At 40.5% G+C, this 20,840-nt stretch overlaps 1 protein-coding gene across 1 annotated transcript; it reads left to right on the top strand.

Moving 5' to 3' along the window:
- The first annotated feature begins 504 nt into the window (after positions 1–504).
- ctsk (cathepsin K) lies at positions 505–19,018 on the top strand. Its single transcript, XM_085803036.1, has 7 exons — positions 505–658; positions 5,052–5,174; positions 7,841–7,993; positions 14,071–14,289; positions 16,294–16,459; positions 17,953–18,061; positions 18,233–19,018. Exons 1-7 carry the CDS (start codon positions 536–538, stop codon positions 18,330–18,332), a joined length of 993 nt encoding a protein of 330 aa, XP_085659162.1. The 5' UTR covers positions 505–535; the 3' UTR covers positions 18,333–19,018.
- The last annotated feature ends 1,822 nt before the right edge of the window (positions 19,019–20,840 follow it).

The raw sequence follows: 20,840 nt of genomic DNA, 5'->3' as shown, positions 1-20,840 counted from the left end.
TGACCTGCACATTCACCACGATATGAGATAATAACGGAACGTTACGAAACAGAGCCGTTTTCATGGTAAATACAGTGACTGCTTGCTGAAAAACTGTCCCTGAACGCAACGCATATCAGTGGTTTTGCATGAATAAAACAACTCTGTCTCGTAACGTTCTGTTATTATCTCATAGCGTGGTGACTGTGCAGCTCACAACTTGTCCACGACAGCGTTTTTGAGTTGTTGGATTGTGTATTTGATGAGTTTGATGAGGGAAACCAAGAAATTCCTTTAGCCTCCGTAGTGTAGCTCTGAGCAGCTCACGGCTCTGCTCCGCCGTTCTAAAAATAGCTTGCACCGACAAATAAAGGTAACGAACCTACTGCTATGACTATAGGGATTATGGCAATGGGCCAATTTGCCAAAATGTTGAACTATCCCTTTAATTAATGCTTAATAATGTACTAACTAATGTTAATTAAGGGACCCGTATTTTAAAGTGTTACCAAACATTCAGTTGTGTGTATGTGTGTGTTTGTTGTGTTCTTCCAGGATGTTGTCGTACGTGTGTGTGCTGCTGCTGGCGGCCTCAGCTCTGGGTCACCTGGATCAAGCTTCTCTGGACGGCCAATGGGAGCAGTGGAAGATCACACACCAGAGAGAGTACAACGCCCTGGTGAGTGTCAGCACAAGGAGTTTATGATGCAAAAATAAGAAAAAGCAGAAAAGATCATTGTTTCAGTTCAAAATCAGATTGTTAAACCTGAAGTGAAAGTGAAACCGGCCTGCTGTGGCATGTAGGTTGGGCTTTGTTCGAGTTGTGCTCCAGGTGCTTGTGGTTTTTTAATATTTAAAAGTTCACCAGGCTCAGTGAGTAGACAGTTGGTCATATCTAAAACCACAAAGCTTCCACTTCTCTCTTCTGTATCGACAGTTTTCTGCTCTCACATGAGTTGTTTCATTCTGAGAAAAAACATGATTGCACAACTTCTGGACAGCGACAGACAGAGGACTGTACTTATTTCTAAAAGCTGCATAGTTGAGTGAATCCTTGTTGCTCTTGTGGTGAAGCTTCATGTTTCATTCCTATCAATCCGATCTGTACAAAACAAACTAAAGAAACAACATTGCTTTTTTTTTGTTTTTATTCTTGGACGTTCCTGCTCTGAGCTCTGCATTGAGTTTTTCTTTTGCTGAAGTTTATTAAATAGATTCAACAATATAAGGCAGAGTGGCAGGAGGAAAGATCATAGTGACATTAATGGGGAACGATGTCAAAGTTTCATTCCAGCTGCAGTCTCAGTTTGTTTTATAGCAGTCTGTGCATTTATCTGCTGTCTCTTCCCATCAGCCTCTGTTTGTTCCCTCCTCTCTCTCTCTCTCTCTGTCTCTTTGTGCTTCAGTGAGTTTCTCAACATGGACATGTTTGTGTTTGACTCACTGTCTGTCTACATCTGACTCAATTTATCGGACAGTCAGTGTTGGACTCCCTCTCTCTGCTGTCTGGTGGATATTTATTAGAGAGGATGATGCAGACCTGCAGAGGGAACATTAAACAAAACAAATGTTCCTTGTAGGAGTTACAAAGGAACTCCACGCCGGTACCGAATCTCCATCTGCACCGTCGTTATCACTCTGTCGCTCAAGTGTCGTATAGATGATCGAAACAGCTCATCACTGCTTTGTTTATTTCAAAGGATTAAAGGGATAGTTCACCCAAAATTGAAATTTCACCCTCATGTCGACTAATAAGGGCTGGGAGAAGTTTCAGAGTCCTCCGTGGCTTCTCTGAGTTACAGGGGGTCTCGGCGTAGCAGTGCATGTCCATATAACGGTTGCAAATGGATACCAACTGTCTTCGTCACAAAAAGACACACCAAAAAACATCCAAATACCTCCATGCTGCTCGTCTGTAATGTCCGTCTTGTATTGAAGCCCCGAAATGCGAAATTGTCCCGAAAAAAAATTAGTCTCTAGTGCTTCGAGAAGCTTCCGCTACAAAACAAGCTTGAAATATAGACTTATTTCATTTTTTTCGGGACAATTTCGCATTTTGGGGCTTCAATACAAGACGGACATTACATAAGAGACCCCTTGTAACTCAGAGAAGCCACGGAGGACTCTGAAACTTCTCCCAGCCCTTAGTCCACATGAGGGTGAGTAGATAATGAGTGAAATTTCAATTTTGGGTGAACTATCCCTTTAAAACAGAGGTAGGGATTTATCGCTGACTGTAAAATCAACAAATATAAAAACCATCGGCCCTGAAAGAAGAGAATATAAAGTACATAGTTTAACTTCAAGAAAACCATAATTGGGAAATTATCTAAAGAACTGAAGTTGCACTTTAAAAAAATCGCCTGCTGAAGTTTGGCTTGTTTTTATTTGGGAATAAAAGTGCATCATCAACAAATTACTGATTATTACTGGTTATAGTCACTGCAACTGGAAAATATGAAATGTTTAAGTCTTGGTGTTTTCCAGAGGCTAAAATAGTAAAAACTGCTGACCCATGTTGAGGTCTTTTCATAGCTGAACTGCTGCAGTGGAGTTTCTACTGTTGACAGATGGAAGGATCAAAAAAGTGGATTAATCCCGTCTCCAATGGATTCTGTTTGTACAGTCCAACAAATAGACTTTTCTTTTCCACCACAGTATATTGTGTTTGTTTTTTTTTTTGCAACCAAATGTTGTTGCTGCCAAGATTGTTTCCCTGATAACATTTTTGGAGTGTAGAACAAAAACAAAAGAGAAGAGACTGGGATTCGTGTCCACAAACGTGTCACATCTTGTTCTACTGTTTAGGTTGTAGATTTTAAAGCTCGCTAGAATAAAAAAGTAATAACACTTGAGATGTTACAAATAGATATTGCATTGCATTACTGTAGGAAAACATGTTTCTTTCAAATCAGCAGCTCCAAATATGTAGGAAACGTTGAGACGAGCAGCGTATTTAGAGGTGGTACTGTCTGTAACACCCTTTACAACATTTTCAGTTCTATATCAATTAGAATTAATGAATCGAATCATCAAACCATTTCTGATTAGACAGCAGCCGTCTGTATCGTCATGGCTGCATCACTTTTATTTGAGCAGGAAGAAAAAGATACTGAGCGACCAAGATGTTTGTAGGATTTGTCCACAAGCCAATTAAAGCAGCTCCTCACTCTCTACAAGTGTGAGTGTTACCTAAGATAATTAACAGTGAATCTCTGCAGCATATGTTTTCCTTAGACGGGCTGCGTATATTGTAAACGCTGAGGGACACGCAGTCGACTAGAAAAGCGAGTGATATACGGCAGAGTCGGGCCGCGCCGGGCCGAGCCTGGCCGGCACTGGTTGCTCTACTTCCGTGTTTTGGCCCGGAGTGGAAACGAGACAGATGGAGTTTAGAGAAGCTGAAAAGTAAAGCAGGACACGCACAATGAGAATTTACTTTACTTCATCTTTCTCATCTCCAGCCAGTATTTAATTCAGAAAAAAAAAAAAAAAAGTTCATTCTCAAAAGGCCGCAGACCCACTTTACTACTCCGTCTTCTTATTTACTTTGAGTCAGGAGGAAGAATCAGGGCCGACGGACAGTGATGCGTTTCCTTTTCTCTAAAATTCCTGTTCCTTTCTTTCTTTTTTCTAGTTATTTGTTTTTGTCCATCCATTTCCTGGATGGAGGGAAATGTAGTTTAGCTGTTGTTGTAGGACAGACGCCTGCAAAATTGACTTCCTGGATGTTCAGTGAGCATCTGTCATCCCCTCACTCTTCACCTCCAGCCAGAGGTCACCGCTTCACAGCTGTGTGTGTGTGTGTGTGTGTGTGTGTGTGTGTGTGTGTGTGTGTGTGTAGTTTGTAATGGTGCATGTGCAGTATGTTGTTTTGTTTCTATTTGGACACCATACATTTATGCATTTGCATGTATGTGTGTTTGTGTGTGTGCGTTCATATGATGATTATGTGCTGTTTATTTATATCTATGTGTAGTCAGCAGAAAAGACACTACCTCTCTCTCTGTGTCTCTCTCTCTCTCTCTTTAATCACTTTTCCTCTATTTCAACCTTCCTTGAACTGACATCATTGTAATAGAATCAGCCTCTTCGCATGATTTGCATTTTCCATTACAGGAAAGGATGGAAAATAATGATCATAGTTATGCTAATGAGTGTTAAGACCATGAATACTAAGCACACTGTTGGATGTGTTTAGGTAACCAAGCATGAGACTGTATCTGAGTCCCATAATGCATCTGTACAAGCAGCACCGATGTCATATAAATGCAAAGTCACTGTCTGACACATCGGCGCTGATGGGATGTCAATACAAATATAAATCACAATGGGATTGGACAGTTTAGTTGTGTGTGTACAAGCTGCAGTAGGAAGGAGGATTGTTGTGTGAGTGTGCACTGATTTAATTGGCCTAATTAATGAAATGGGGCAGCTCTCTGTCTTTGCTAATTAAAATGTAAATTTGCTCTATTTGCCCAGATTCATTTCTTTCCACTGTCAGGTGTTAGAGCAGAACTAAAACTTCAGACTGAGATTTACTGATGTGTAGGTGACATTCATGTATCACAAGGACCAGCATGCACTTGGGGGGCTGGATCCTCAGGTGTTTAAAAAGTAAAGTCATCATGATTTCATAAGCTGCACAGTGTTTTATAGATCCTCATTTTGTCATTAAAACGACCAAAAAGCTTTGTTTGAGGTAGTGATTTATTGCTGACTATAAACACCATCCATCCTAAAAGAGGGAGTGTGAATTACACTGATTTTGAATATTAAGTGGAAAAGCTTTACTTAAAGAGAAAACAAAGTTGAAAACATATGAAACGTGTGTTGGGCAGCTGAAGTGTGGCTACGTTTATTCGTGCATTTGAGTGAATAACGGTGCATCGTCAGCGTATTGCCTGATTAATAGCAACGACTGGAAAGCCTGTTCACCATAAAGCTTTAGATAATCTGTTTATTTTCTGCTGCGTTTTGAAGGTTACCGGTAAATGTCAAAAAGGGACAATTTCAAAGCTCTAAAGAATTTTTTAAAAAGTTTTTAAAAAAATGTTGTGTTTTTGTGTCAGGATGAGGAGGGGATCCGCCGGACCATCTGGGAGAAGAACATGCGCATGATCGAAGCCCACAACGAGGAGGCAGCGCTGGGCATCCACTCCTATGAGCTGGGGATGAACCACCTGGGAGACATGGTGAGTTCAGGGACAGATCATGTCCTTTTCTATCAAACATTAACCCTCCAGATATGAGATTTCACCTTTTAACCCTTTAACGCCCACTTTTTTAAGGGGTTTATCCCATGTAGAGTGTAATAGTGGAAGACAATCGATAGAGGATGGCCTTCTGGCATTGTGACCATCTTCAAAAACATGAATATCATGTTGAGGAGCAGGAAGATCACCAGTATCCAGAACTAGGGATGTCACGTTAATAAATTTCACAACACTATGAATGTGTAAAATCAAATATAGACAAAATGTAATGACATTACTAATCTCCTATAAAGGACCAGCTATTAATCCCCAGTGGGAAGTGTTTGAAATATTTAAGTCATTAATTGTCATTTTTACCAGATGTTTAAGTTTATTTTAATTTTTTTTTTTCTTTTACAAATGACACGCTAACATTTAAATTCCTAATGACACGCTAACATCTAAATTCCTATCAATTAAGTGAAGTGAGTAAATGGACCAGTATCTGTGCATTTTCCTTTACTTTGGTGCACATCTGTTGATATAGTTCCGACATAATCTTTTTCGGAAAGTGACGGTATTTAGGAATCTTTACGATCAATTAATTGTGGCATTTAATACCACGATTTATTGTGAAAACAAGTAATCGTGACATCTCTATCCAGAACCAATCAAGTCACTGTTCCCGCTCTTCTTCTATCGTTCATATCCATCGTATCACTTTGCTCGGCCCAGCTGCTGCCGTGCCAACGCTGAGGCAGCTGTCTCAGGTTAATGAGGTAAAAAATGACCAACTGCCACCGCGACGTAGACCGACGATGCAGCTTCTAACTAACATTTGTTTAGATTATGGTCTCTGTTCATCATCAGAAAACAGTGAAGGTGATTTCTTCACACTGCAAAAACTCAAAATCTTTCCAAGAATATTTGTCTTATTTCTTGTAAAAATGTCTCATTTCTAGTCAAAACTAAACTCTATAAGACTCATCACCTAAAAATGAACTTGTTTTCAGATAATTTTCATTTGTTTCAAACTAATTTTCAGTTGAAATAAGTAGAAAAATCTGCCAGTGAAAGCAGGTTTTTTTGTGCTTGTAATAAGAAAGAAAAACTTGCTCCACTATCAGATTTTTCTACTTATTTCAAGTGAAAATCTGCTTGAAAGAAGTAAAAAGTGTCTAAAAACAAGCTACTTTTTAATGTGGTGAGTCTTATTTTAAGTATAATGAGATTGTTTTGACTAGAAATTAGACATTTTGACTAGAAATAAGACAAATATTCTTGGAAAGATTTTGAGTTTTTGCAGTGATACGTCTTAGTTTCAGTTTGCAAATATATGCAACAACAAAAAAAGCATCATATCTAGACTGTGGAGGAGTTGAGAAGCAGCAAATGTTGCAAAAACCTATCAATTAATAGATAATTGCTTCATCAGAGCAAAGTCTTGGTGCATTCACAGATCATAAACTGAGGTGCGGATGCCAGAAGAAACATTAACACATGTCTCACATTCATTAGCGAAGCTCACATCGTGTCGTTTTCCCACAGTGTCACACATTAAACCAAAAGTGTTTCATTTTTCAGGAAGAGTGTGAGTCACAGAAAATCAGCCGCTAAGTGTCAAATACGTTCTTGTTATTTTATTTTATTTATTTATTTATATATTTTCACTTGAGGCTTTTTAGCTGCTGTCGTGTTTGTTTTCTGCATCAGCTGCATCAGCTGCAGACGCTGACATGTACTTAGACACAGACGCCGACGCCGCCGCGAGCAAACAATCAAGTGGGAAACAAGATATGTGCACGGGTGCTCGGGCTTATTCATTAGCTACACATCCAGAATCTGGATAAATGGTCGTAGTGTCGGGGTTTTTGTTGCAGGAACAGGTGGCTGAGAAATGAAGGATGAGTTTCTGTCTTGTTTTTATTACTTTTATTGGAGGCACTTAAGTGAAATTAACAGATGGTGGTGTATTTCTTCCTTTAATGATCTTTCTGCTCGGAGACTGAACCGTGATGAAAACGCTGCTGCTTATTATCACTTAGCGGTCTAACAGGGACAGACAGAAAACAAAAGAGAAGTCAGATGCATTGATTCCTTCTCTGCTCTACATCTCTCTGTCATTGTTCTGTGAATCTTTTCTTTGCACTGCTGCACCTCGTGTTGCGCCGCCTCCTGACCTTTGTGCAGCACTTAAAAAAAAAAAAAAACTGTGTCAAACCGGTTTCTTCATGAAATACTTTTCATCCTCCGCCACCCTGCTGAGTCAAATCCTGCCTCTCTCATATCTTCTTTTACTCGCTTCGTCTTAAGTCTAAAAATAAATCCCCCCTGTCCCTCCCCCCTCCCCCCATCTTCTCTTGTTCTTGCCCCAAAACATTTTTTTATCTCACAGGATTATTCCAGGAAATAAGGGAAAGTTTTTTTTTTCACACCATCCACTGTCAGCACAATACAACCTGGATCCGTTAACCTCTGCTCTCTCCGTTTGCTCGTTAATGTTTTTGATCTACACTCAGCCGCCCGCCTGCTGTCGCTGTGTTTTTTTTTGTTTTTGTAGTGAAGTAAAGTGCAGATTCAGCAGCAGCAGCAGCAGCACTAATGACCAGAAACAGGATGCAGTGTAAGTGTAAAGTGTAACATTGACTCCATCTGTGTTTATGCAGACGTCAGAGGAAGTGACCAACAAGATGACCGGCCTGCAGATTCCCCTCAACCGCGATCGCAGCTTCACCCTGGCCATGGACGACCGAGTGTCCAAGATCCCCAAGTCCGTGGACTACCGCAAGAAGGGCATGGTGACCCCGGTGAAGGACCAGGTCAGTCAGACAACAAAGACACACTTAACTTTGCATGCAGCGTTTGAAAACTTTCAGACTTTGTTGCTCTTTTGGCAGCTTTTTCCCCCTCGATCCTCTGAATTTATTTGGTGTTAATCAATGACTGTGGATGGCGTCGATCATAGCGATGAACCCACAGAGAATAATCAGCCCCAACCTGCAGCTCACTCACCTCGCAGCGACTTTCACATCAGATCCTTGTTGTTGATTTACAGAATGTGAACCTGCTGAGAGATGTTGATTAGCTCATTAGGAAACTGCAGACAGAAAAACATCGTGACTATCTGTAGCTGGTGAACACAGTGAGGCATTCAGAGGCTAAAGGTCAAAACATTTCGCTGGTGGTGGAGGAGCAGGTGGAGACCAAACACGGAGCAAAAACCAGCACAAAAATATGATAATGGACATATACTTGATTTCTACATGTACATGTAAAACTAAATATACATTTAATGTATATAAAATATTAACGAATACATTTGAAACCAAGAAATAAGGACTAATATCTTAGCACATATATCTGTTTATAAGACCTACCTAAATATTTCCATCCCAGCGTTTGTCCATATATATATAAACAGTAGTCCAAACATGAATACGGTAATATGAAGAACAACATGTTTAAGATAGATTAGAGCAGGGGTTCTCAACTAGTCTCACTCTGGGACCCACATTTTCCCATGGTCATTAAGTCGCGACCCACTTTTATAGAATTCAAACCAAGATTTTTTTTTTAAAGCCTTTAAAAACTCATTTTGCTCTTTATTGAGCAAAGTGCATTTCAGAGCACATGAATGAAACTGAGGAGGACCATGACAACTGCATGTGTTCACATGACGCGTGCCTTTCAATATTATTTTTCAAAATAAAAGACATGTCTAACATCAGATGTGCATTAAATATTATTAACTTTTTTGACCAGCTGTCCGTGACCCATCCAGAACGGGTCCGCGACCCACTTTTGGGTCCCGACCCACCAGTTGAGAACCACTGGATTAGAGAAAACCTAAAGAAACATCTAGAATGTATATATTTGTTGTTTATAAAACACAAAGTTACAACATATTAGACAAAATTTTAAAAACAACATATAGATATTGCAATATATGTTTCGCACAATTTGTATTTGAGTGTTAAATATATATTATAAAAACTTTAATGTTATATGTGATGGTAATATATCTCCTTATAAGCTGCACATATGACAACAATAGCCTTGATTTAAGGCCATATTACATTCCTCTATGGGAAATATTGACTTGAGTTATCAGAGAGTTGTCAGGGATGTAATTCAGATAACTGCTTATGTAACTGTTTGTTAACACGTCGTGTCAGAGTGATGATATGTAAATATTGAGCTCGCAGCTCGTTGCTTTTATCACCGTCATGATCAGTTCTTTCAGGTTTAAACAGCAGAACTAATTAGAGCTGAGCTGGAGGTACGTGAGTGTTGTTATGGGCAGACGAACCTGTTGGTTGTAACTGAGAAACTGCAGCACAGGGAAATAAGACGACGAACAAAACGAATAATCAGAGTGAGTTTGTTTGACTTGAAGTTCTGTGTCAGAGTTCATAGGATCATAGAGTTCATAAAACAGGAAGAAGCTGTTAAAAGGGAAGTTGTTGTATTTTTGTAGCTGTCATGTTCCTGTGGATCAGCGTTTCTGGAAACTGAAATACAAAGTTGTAAAAAAAAAAAAAAAGAAGAAGGTTCCCGTTTGGCTTTTGACATGTGATCATGTTCAGCCTGGAACAAGAAAAAGTTTCCACAAAGAAAAACCTCATTGATTTCTGAGAAGAAATGTGGCCGAGGTAAAAAAAACAAACATGAAAAACAACTTAATTATGTAGAAATCTGTCAAATTTAAAGTGTTTGTTTCTTGTTTTTCTCTCCTGTTGGGCCTGTAGGAGTGTGTGACCTCCTCAGTGTCGTCTCTTTATCTCTAAAAAACCTGAAACCCTGACACGTCGAACTAACACTTCGTCTTTTTGACTTCTTTAAACATCGTCCTTGCACTTATTTAACAGATGTAGTATTTAACACCCGTACACCAAGGTTTCCTGCTGCACTGCACTGTGTCCTAAAGCGTCTCTCAAGTGAATAAATGTAAATGAGGGGAATATTTTCATTTGTAGCCTTGAAAAAGAAAAGATTTCAGGAAACTCATCCAGTCTCTAGTGAATGAAGACGGTCACATGACCCGCTGGAGGAAACAGGCCCAGGCCTCAGCTCTAATTGACTTGGACAACAAAGGAATGAGTTTGATTATTGGAAGTAATTAGTCATTAGCAGCGTGTGGGACAGACGGGGCCGTGTTTTATGTAAACATGAGCTGAGCAGGACAGGAAGTGGATAGACAGACTGAAATATGGAGCATCTGTGCTCCGGCTCGGAGGCTCGTTAGCAGCACGGTGATGTCATGTTATCTAATGAACACACAGGGTTGATACTCTGATGTTTGATTTAATGTTTATTTTACCTTTTTGTATAGTTTCAGTAAGTTTTTTATTTATTTATCTGTTTTATTTTTTCATTTATTTGTGGTGTCAAGTTGACTTTTAGTGTTCTGTCAAATAGAAAAATACGTTTTTTTTTACATTTTTTCAATTGATTTTTCAGCTGAAAATAGATGGTAAATTAAATCAAATTGAATTAATTTAAAATTTAAAGGTCCATTTTTGTTTTCATCTTAATTAGATAATTATTTAATACAATGGTTTATTGTTGTATTTCAGTGTAAATAGCAAATTTTGTTTATATAGCTATACCTGTCATATATAAATATATAATAAGACAATGGTGCTCAGGATGTCTTCTATTGACGTATATTTTTAGTTTTTATGGCAAACTAAAGACCCTAACATATTATTTTTCTGTAGAAGTCTGCTGCCGAGACAAAATATTCAACTATTTTCATAGATAACATTATTTTATACTTGACTTTTATTTCCATTCGAATCACAATTTTACTGCAAATTACAGTAATACTACTGTTATAGTTTTTACTACCACCACCACTGTACCATTATATTCAGTAGAGGTATAACTTCATGGTGATTTATGCTGTAGCTGTGACCACAGTGAGTTTATGCAGAGGACGCCGTCGCCCCCTGGTGGTTGCCGCTCCGCCTGCAGCTGTAAACAGGATTTATTGAGCCGTCCTTCAGCTTCCTGTTGCCCATGAATTATTCAGCAGTGCTGGCTGCTCTCTGCTGCATACTAACAGCTCTGCTGCTTCCTCCTCGCCTCCTCTTCTGATGACTGAATTGTCTTTTGATGTTTTGTTTTGTTTCGACTCCGCCAGATCTCGGTCGCCCCCGGGTGACCCGAAGTGATTACTCGTTTACAAAGTTTTTTAATTGGAGAAAGTCGGAGCAGCAGAATGTCAGAGTGTTTTTTCCTCCGGGAGCAGCAGCAGAGGTGTTTCTGCTCAAATCCGGCTGAGACGTTAGCTACAGTCAGGCATCGACTCTAATTGAGTTTTTTAGCGTTCAGACGGAGAGAGGCCGAAGATCTGACTCACTCATATATTTCCCTCTGTACAATGTTGAATTAGAAAAAACCAAACATTTTTATGGTCCTTAAAAAGCTGGCTTCATCTGGTGGCAGAAATAAACATCATATCCAAGTGTTAATGTGGGCGGTGGCTGCAGATGTTGACACCTGGCTGCCTGGCTGCAGGGATCATCTCCCATTCCCCATTAAAGTGGGAGAAGCATCTCATTCATACCTGGCTGTGGTCATGTTGGGTCATCGTCAATGCCATTTTCAGCTCGGAGCCCATTTAAACAAAGAAATATCCACCTGTTGGTTTCATATGTAGATGAAACCAACAGTTTCTTTAATAGATAGATAGATAGATAGATAGATAGATAGATAGATAGATAGATAGATAGATAGATAGATAGATAGATAGATAGATAGATAGATAGATAGATAGATAGATAGATAGATAGATTTATTTGTCCTTTACAAGGAAAATAGTTTTTACCATTGCGTACAAACGGGCTTGAGATGTGCAAATTACATTCATTGACATACATTCCCACATTTCATACACCACAAATACATAGGGACATAAAGATACAACATAAGACCCTGCACCCCACATTTACATGTACATTCCCCATGGTTATGTTCTTTTCATTGTCTTATTGTAGTTCAGCTATGGCAGATAAAGAGTGGCTTCTTCCTCCTTTCCTAAGTCTACAATAACATAAAGTTTCTCTGTATGATGTCGTATTAACACAGAGGGACTGAATCCATAGTCAACATGTCAGTACACGGTGTATATTTAAGGTGGAACACCAGAGCTAGTGTGTTAGTGATTGCATTTCCACCTTAAAATTACTCAGAAAAGGCATCAAGCATAGATGTAGGTACAAAGACACTAAGATATAGACTTTACTGCTGATACACTGGACTCAATATAACGTTGTTATTTTATATCATATGTTTAATATGCACAAACCCGACGTCTTTAACAATGAGGTTATTATACAGACAATGTCATCATCCTGTGATGTTCTCGTGAGACAAAGCAGCTCATGTATGTACTTGTAGCTGTGTATTGTACACAATGTTCCCAGCAGCCTGTTCAATCACCAACTTCCTGCTGCTCAACAGCATCGTTGTAAAAAAAACTTGTCCAAGTCTGCCCCCTGGTGGACGGAGAGGAGAAGACACAACCTGCCTCCTCCTCCTCCTCCTCCTCTTCTTCCTCCTCATCCTCTTCACCTCCCATCACAGTTTGATTTCCTGCAGGCTTGACGAGGTGTTAATGAGGTGTTTAGTTGCTCTCTGCAGGCTCCGTACATCTGTGATTCAGTCACTAATGAGTCACTGATCTGTCGTTTTTCCCTCTCACCTCATTCTGCTCTTGTTTTAAACACCTTTCATCTATTTATTCTCTAAACTCTCACCAGAAACAGGTCCAGGGTTTGTTTAGTTTAGTTTAGTTTATTGGTTTAATAAGGGACAATGTGCAATTACATTAATCATTTAAAGGAAAAAATGAAAAGATGGTTGCACCAGATTTAGCTCCCAGCTAATTTTCATTTGTAGTCCCTACACATAACATAAAAGTAATAACATACACAGAATACAAGCTATTATACAAAGATGAGGCATTTATTTTTCTTTCTCAGACTCTTCCCATCTTTCCCATGAATGACATGTTAGTAGAGTATAAACCAGTAGAGCTCTGAGATCTACTGACTCAGGTCAGATAGTGGAGCTCAGAGTTCAAACCAGACATGGTGAAGCAGCATTTAGCTGTTATGCTGCAACAAGTGGAACAAACTACCAGCAGAACTGAGATCAGCCCCAATAAGCACTATTAAATCCAGGTTAAAAACATTTCTCTTTTCACGTGCTTATAGCTGAGAACTTAAAACTTTATCTATTTTCTTTTATTTTACTTTTATTTGCTCTTGCTTTTAACTCTGTTTTTAGTGTTTTGTTTGTTTTTATTCTGTTTCATGCTTCTTCTTTTTTTATGTTTTGTCTTTATGTAAAGCACATTGAGTTGCCTTGGTATGAAATGCGCTATATAAGCGACACCATCACATTACCCCAATTCTCCGCACTTTACACTGGCTTCCTGTCTCTTTTAGAATTAATTTTAGTGCCTGAATGGCCTGGCACCGTCCTACCTGTCTGACCTTCTTGTTCTTCACCATGCCCCCCGAGCACTGAGGTCTGCTAATCAGCTGCTCTTAACCACACCGAGAGCAAAACTAAAAACGAGAGGAGACAGAGCATTCTCTGTGGTGGCCCCGACATTGTGGAACAGCCTACTGTACCTCTGCATATTAGGACTGCACAAACTTTATTTTAGTTTTATATGTCTTCACTCTTGTTTTATTGTTTTATTGCATGTCTTATTGTAGCTACATTACCTGGATTCCATCTAGTTTTATTGCCACTAGTTTTGCTTGTGTGTTTTATTGTACAGCACTTTGGACAACCTGGTTTGTATTTTTAAATGTGCTATATAAATAAATATGTATTGTATTATTGTATATAAATAAAGATGCCTTGCCTGTCCCTCCAGGGCTCCTGCGGCTCCTGCTGGGCCTTCAGCTCGGCCGGCGCCCTGGAGGGCCAGCTGGCCAAGCAGACGGGTCAGCTGCTGGACCTCAGTCCTCAGAACCTGGTGGACTGCGTCAAGGAGAACGACGGCTGCGGCGGCGGCTACATGACCAACGCCTTCAAGTACGTGGAGGACAACGGAGGCATCGACTCCGAGGCCGTCTACCCCTACGTCGGACAGGTGAGCAACACGCTGCCACGCTGATATTTATTTATTATATAGTGACACTTTAGATTAGGGAACACATATTCACCATTAACTAGGTGCTTATTAATATGCATATAAGTAGCTAACTAGCTCCTTATTAGTAATTATTAAGCATGTATTAACACCTTATTCTACATAGCCTTATTCTACCTCTGTTACACCATGAATTAAGATTTTTCCTGATATTAACTCCTTACCTAATTATCGCTTATTCATTGTAAATGAATGCATTGTTGTTTCTGAATAATGATGTGAATAACCAGTGGGTTATTGGGGCAGTAGCACAAGAACAGTAATTGTTCCTTTATCACTCTTAATTAGTAGCATTAATGCATTAATTTACAATGAATAAGCCATAATAAGGAGTTAATATAAGGAAAAATCTCAATTCATGGTGTAATAGAGGTAGAATAAGGCTATGTAGAATATGGTCTTAATACGTGCTTAATAATTACTGATAAGGAGCTAGTAAGCTACTTATATGCATATTGATAAGCACCTAGTTAATGGTGAATATGTGTTCCCTAATCCAAAGTGTTACCTTATTTTATTTTATTTTTTTTGTATTTACTGTATTTCTTTATTTGCACCATCAAAAAAGCCAATTACAAAAAACAGAAATTAAACAAAAATAGTAAGTGCGGGAGAGGGCTTATAAAATAGGGGTCAGTGGGTCGGTTCCTGCCCAGTCAAACTTCCAGTCATCTCAGTGACCTATCGTGCGTCTCATGACTGTGGTAAAGCATCAACAGGAACTTCTGAGATTCACCACATAGTCGACCTCGAGTTTTTCTATCTTTTGTGTGTTCTCATTTGTTTCTTTGTTCCTGTTTCGAACTGGCTTCTTTTTTTTGACACATGGGTGGAGTCGCTCGCAGTCACAGACACAAGATTTTGAAAGTTTTCTTTTTATTTTCAGTCTCTTTGTGCCACCAACAAATTGTACCATTTTCCAGATGACGCAGGTTTAAATAGAAACAAAGTGCTGGTTTAAAAGGATAGTTCAACATTTTGGCAATTTGGCTCATTGCCATAATCCCTATAGTCATAGCAGTAGGTTCGTTACCTTTAATTGTCGGTGCAAGCTATTTTAAGAACGGGGGAGGAGAGGCTCATGGGATTTCTTGGTTTCCCCTCATCAAACTCATCAAATACACAATCCAACAACTCCAAAACGCTCTGGTGGACAAGTTGTGACCTGCACATTCACCACGCTATGAGATAATAACAGAACATTACCAGACAGAGTTGTTTTAGAGGGAAATTCATGCAAAACCGCTGATACGCGTTGCCTTCAGGGACCGTTTTTCAGCAAACAGTCTCTGCATTTACCTCTAAAACGACGACTATCCCTTTGAGCTAAACAGCTGCTGATCGTTTGAAAGCGACAACCAAAGTGCAAACCAAACAAAAAAGAAAGAATAGAAATGACCACAACTGGACAGATTCAGACTGAAACCAAAGTGGTAAACGGTTCCTCAGTGATGATCACGTGCGGCGCGATCTCACGGCACCTAAACGCATCGTTCCCAGCAGCAAACACGAGACTGATTCAGCAGCAGGAGCCTTAAATAAAAAATAAAAGCAAACACAGTTTAGTCATGAAGTGGTGAGAGGAGGAAGTAGAAGTGCTTATTAATGATTGACGGCTGCTGTCGAGCAGGAATCTACTGTGGCACATGACGGTAAAATCACAAGTCAGTGAAACATACATGACATCACCAAACAGCACAATAATACTCCATTGGTTTTGATAGAAGACAATTAAAAGCAGCAAATTCTCAACTTTGAGATCCTAAACATCAACTGTTTGGTATCGTTTCGGCCTGAAAACTGATCTTTCAGTTTGACTCACGGTGTTAAAGTCGAGCCACCTCTGCTATCATCTGGAGAAGACCATTTCCAGCTCCTGTTTGTTTGTGTAATCTTTGTCCAGAGACTAAAAACATTTCCTGTGTTCTCCGGTCTCGTCTGCAGGACCAGCCCTGCCGCTACAACTCGTCGGGCATGGCGGTTCAGTGCAGAGGCTACAAAGAGATCCCAGAGGGCAACGAGCACGCTCTGGCTGTTGCTCTGTTTAAAGTGGGTCCAGTGTCCGTGGGCATCGACGCCGGGCAGAGCACCTTCCAGTTCTACCAGAGAGGTCAGTGAAGCACTCAGATGTGTTCAAGTTTGGCTGTTTTTGTGTTTTTCAGGGCCTGTGATAAAAAGAATGTGATTAAAATAGGCGAATTGCTTTGTTATTATAGTCAGTTGTGCTGTTTCGATGCAGTTATGAGTTGGTTCTGGTGCTTTAAAGGAGGCTTGGACTCTTTCTAATGTAGGGAATGATAATAATTACAATCCTGCACACAAAAAATGTTCATTTGTGCTGCAGTCGACTCTAAAACCTTCACTGTTTAAGAATCCCCGGGCTGGTTTGTGAAGAATTTCAGCCAAAATTACAAAGAAAATGGCCATTTCAAATGTTTTTCTCATAGCGGCTGATCTCCAAGGTCTTTTCATGATCTCTTAAAGTTTTATATTCTTTTCCTGAAGCAGCGTTCAAGAGCAAATTGGCCTTAAGTGCTGCATCTTCAGTGCTGAAGACGATGCTTGAATGCACTCACAGAATAAAAAAGCTGGTTTTAAACGTGCACACCATTTGTCCATTGTCAAACAGGAGAGGAAAACCAGACTAATGGGGGCAAACAGGGCTCCTGATGGCCCTTCATATTGCTACATTTCCACAATGACAACTATGAACAACCTTAAACCTTCAATGAAGACTCTACACAGTGAACTACTCCAAGAAACATCTGTAAAATGTAGTGCCAACCAATCTGGAGTGGGTTTCTTTAAAGGTTTCGATCATCAGGGTCTTAGTTAATATTATCATTGCTACTGTGAATATATACAAGCAAAACTGAGGTTTGGATAGACAATGACAATTATAAACCCCATTAAACCTCCAATAAAGACTAAATACAGTGAACTGTTTCTGCCCCAAACCCAATCCTGCATGTGAGGAATTCAAGGAACACCGGAAATTATACCAGTTGGTTTCTACCAAATGACATATGAGCAAAGCTGGTCTTTGGTTTCAAATCTGATATCCAGCGTGTTGAGGGCCTTAAAGGGGCCATATTATGGAAATATCACTTCTTGAAGGCTCTTTAACATATATTTGGGTGTTTGTCTTGCCTCCCAGCCCCTAAAATATGAGAATTGACAAAGAAATCTGTAATTTTCAGGCTCCCTTGGTAGAAATCCATGTGGTTTTATGAGCTGTTCCCTCAGTTGTCTGACAATGATGTCATTAGTTGTCATTTGCATAATACCACCCCTACCTGGTACCGGTAGAAGGGGCGGGGCAAGCAGTGGTTAACTTGCATTTAAAGGGACAGGCACTGAAACCAGCCGTTCGGAACAGGGCTGTTTTGAGAGGATGAAAAGAGCTGTGATGTTTGATTCTTGTGGTATTTTGACTGAAACATGTCACAAACATGTCTTTAAGAACTATTTTAATTTGTGAAAAAGGGGCAGAATATGTCTCCTTTAAAACCAGAGTTTGGACCTTCTATTCATGCAGGAACATACTGTAAGACGACTGAACACTGAAAACACCGTCGTCCTCTTCTTTTCTGTCTGTCTCAGGTGTTTACTACGACCCCAACTGCAACAAAGAGGACATCAATCACGCCGTGCTGGCGGTCGGCTACGGAGTCAACTCCAAGGGCAAGAAGTTCTGGATCGTCAAGAACAGGTGGGTCACTCACGACACGACGACACGTCACCTTGTCTGAGCGCTGAGCGGCAGCAGGTGGCGGCCGAAATGAAAAAACCACGCCGTCGGTCTGATGACAAACCAGACGATCACTCAACTGTCTGTCTCTCTTTTTTCTTTTTCTGTCTTTCTTCCTTCTCTCTCTGACAGCTGGAGCGAGGGCTGGGGCAACAAGGGCTACATCCTGATGGCGCGTAACCGTGGCAACCTCTGCGGCATCGCCAACCTCGCCAGCTACCCCATCGTGTGAGAGAAAAAAAGGTCGGAGGAGGAGGAGGAGGAAGACGGAGAGGGAGGAAGACGGAGGCTCGGCTCAGAAGAAAGAGTTCCTTTCAAATCTACAGAAACCACCAGCAAAGAAAATGTTTAAAAAAAAAATTCAAATCTGACGTCGTGTGATTTGGAAACAACAACTCATCTGGGATCAGAAAAGGTTAAAAACATAACGGACTCTTGGATTGAAGCGTCTTCATGTGGGTTATCTCGCAGCGCTCTGAGCCCCTCGAGTCTTTTTCCAGTTTTATCTCCAGAGCAGCAGCAGACGTCCACTCCACAAACCTCAGTGCCAAGTTCATCCACCAGACCCACAGTGTTTGGCTGAGAGAGTCTGGTTTTGATTACTCTGTGTGTCTGTGTGTGTGTGTGTGTGTGTGTGTATATGTATGTGGGTATGGGTGTGTGTGTGTGTGTGTGTGTGTGAAAACGAATTAAAATTTTAAAACTTGAGTGTGACAGGAAACATTGCTGGGCGATGGGAGTTCCTCCATTTCCTGTTTGATGCTGAGTCACTTCCCTTTAAAATCCAACACAGTGTTTCAGGTCCTTGTCAAACTTTTTTGTTGTTTGTTGTCGTTTTGTTCAGCACTTTTCTGATGATCAAACTGTAACACTGATGTTTTCTATGAGATTGAATAAAAGTTTCATTTTGAATTTCAACATTTTATGTATGATTTTTTAATATATTTTTTATGATAAATGAAGGAAAACGTGGAGGAACCGCAGGAAACACATGCAGATCAACAACAAACTAGTGACGACTGATACATGAACCAGCAAAAAACCTGCACATTATTAAAGCAGAAGTAAGCGATCCGGTCGTTTTCGCTAATGCTGCATTCCAGGCAGGCTTTTGAAACCGTAAATTACAGCTTCAAGTCACGACTTACGACTTTGTAGCGTTCCAGGCAACCCGCAACTCGCGTTTCTCCGACCTGTTGCCTGTGAAAGTCACTATAACGGCCACTCGTAACTTCCGACCCGTGAACTCGCACCAGATCGAACTGGTACGACTTCACAGGTCGGAAAAACACGAGTTACGAGTTGCGCTGAACGCACCATAACTTCTTGTCAGCAGATGGAGTTAGCAGCCCCCGCCCTCGTCATGGATCTATTGGCCCTCGTCCCTACGTCACCACATTCAGGCGCATCCCTTGGCTGCACACACAGCCCTGCATGCCGTTCTCTCTCCTCATTGGATAAAAACTGTAGGATACGAGAAAAGTTTTCTCCTCGGCTCAGAGAGCAGAGCAGAGGGACTGACAGACCCGTGTTTCGGTCCAAACACTCTATGTAAGTGATTGCTGTCGGAAGATATAACTATTTAAGACTTATATTAACACAAATATATCACTTACTTCTGCTTTAATTTAAAGGTGCAGTGTGTAAAATGGGGGGAAAACCGTCACATCCAGCGTTCAGATTCTAAGGACAAAAAACTTGTTTACCACAACTGGAGCGATGAGGTGAAGATCTAAACCATTGATATGTTGCTGCTGTTTCCTCCTTTTTCTTCTCTCCTTCCTCCTTCTTCTTTGTTGATTTATTTATTAACGTGAAATTCGTGAGACAAACTCTCTGGTTGATAAAATGTTCAAATAAAGGAGCGCTTTGTGGACTCGTTGTTAAAAAGAGGTGCCCTTTGGCAAGGGATCAAGGATGTGGGAAAACAAAAGAAAAATTCCAAGGCACTCTCTTAACTCCGCAGGTCCGCTCCGCTGCCAACAGATATCAAAGAGACGTGTTTCCTCTTTGGTATCTGTTGGCATGTTTATATCGTACATATCACTGATTGTTTTCCTTTATTCTTCCATTCAGCTTAGTTGAGGCCTGGGCTATGGATAATGTCCCTTTAATGGGCTGACGACCACACCCACTCTGGGTCGTGGCAACCAGGTGGACACTTGTCATTGGATAAACACTTGTATAAAAGAACCATTGTTCCTGTACTCCATTTGACTCCCTGATGAAGGCTAGACGCCGAAACGCGTCAGAGTTTTTAATTGTCATTTCGACCATGCCATAATTTAATAAAGACTCTCTAGCTGGCTGGATTTTCCGTTCTTCTGCCGTACAAACATGGCGGTGCAAGATGGCGACACTCTCTAAAGCAAGACCCTTGTTAAATGTATATATAAAAGAAGAATTAAGGGGTCGTGTCCACCGGACGGGCTTTTAGCGCTCTGGGCGTCTACTTTCCATTCAGATCCTATGGAGTTCGGCGCTCACACCGCTCAGAGTTGAAATGTGTTCAACTTTTGGAACCAGCGCGCCGCTCATCAAGCTGCTCGGAAGTTAGACGGCTCGTTTTGTAAAATGGTCATGGCAGCTTTCTGAGAGAGAGAGAGCGAGCGCCCCAAAAGCGCGTCTGGTGGACACGGCCCCTAAGGCTACGAAAACCAAACAAGTTTTATTTTATAGCGATTATACACTTATACAAATATATTCATAGGTAGTAGATTCAGATTTTGCCAATAAACCT

The sequence above is a fragment of the Trachurus japonicus genome, chromosome 16 (assembly GCF_045865225.1).
Source record: "Trachurus japonicus isolate A0001 chromosome 16, Traja_1.0".
NCBI classification, from domain to species: Eukaryota; Metazoa; Chordata; class Actinopteri; order Carangiformes; family Carangidae; genus Trachurus; species Trachurus japonicus.
This window is presented reverse-complemented; position numbering and strand designations above follow the sequence as displayed.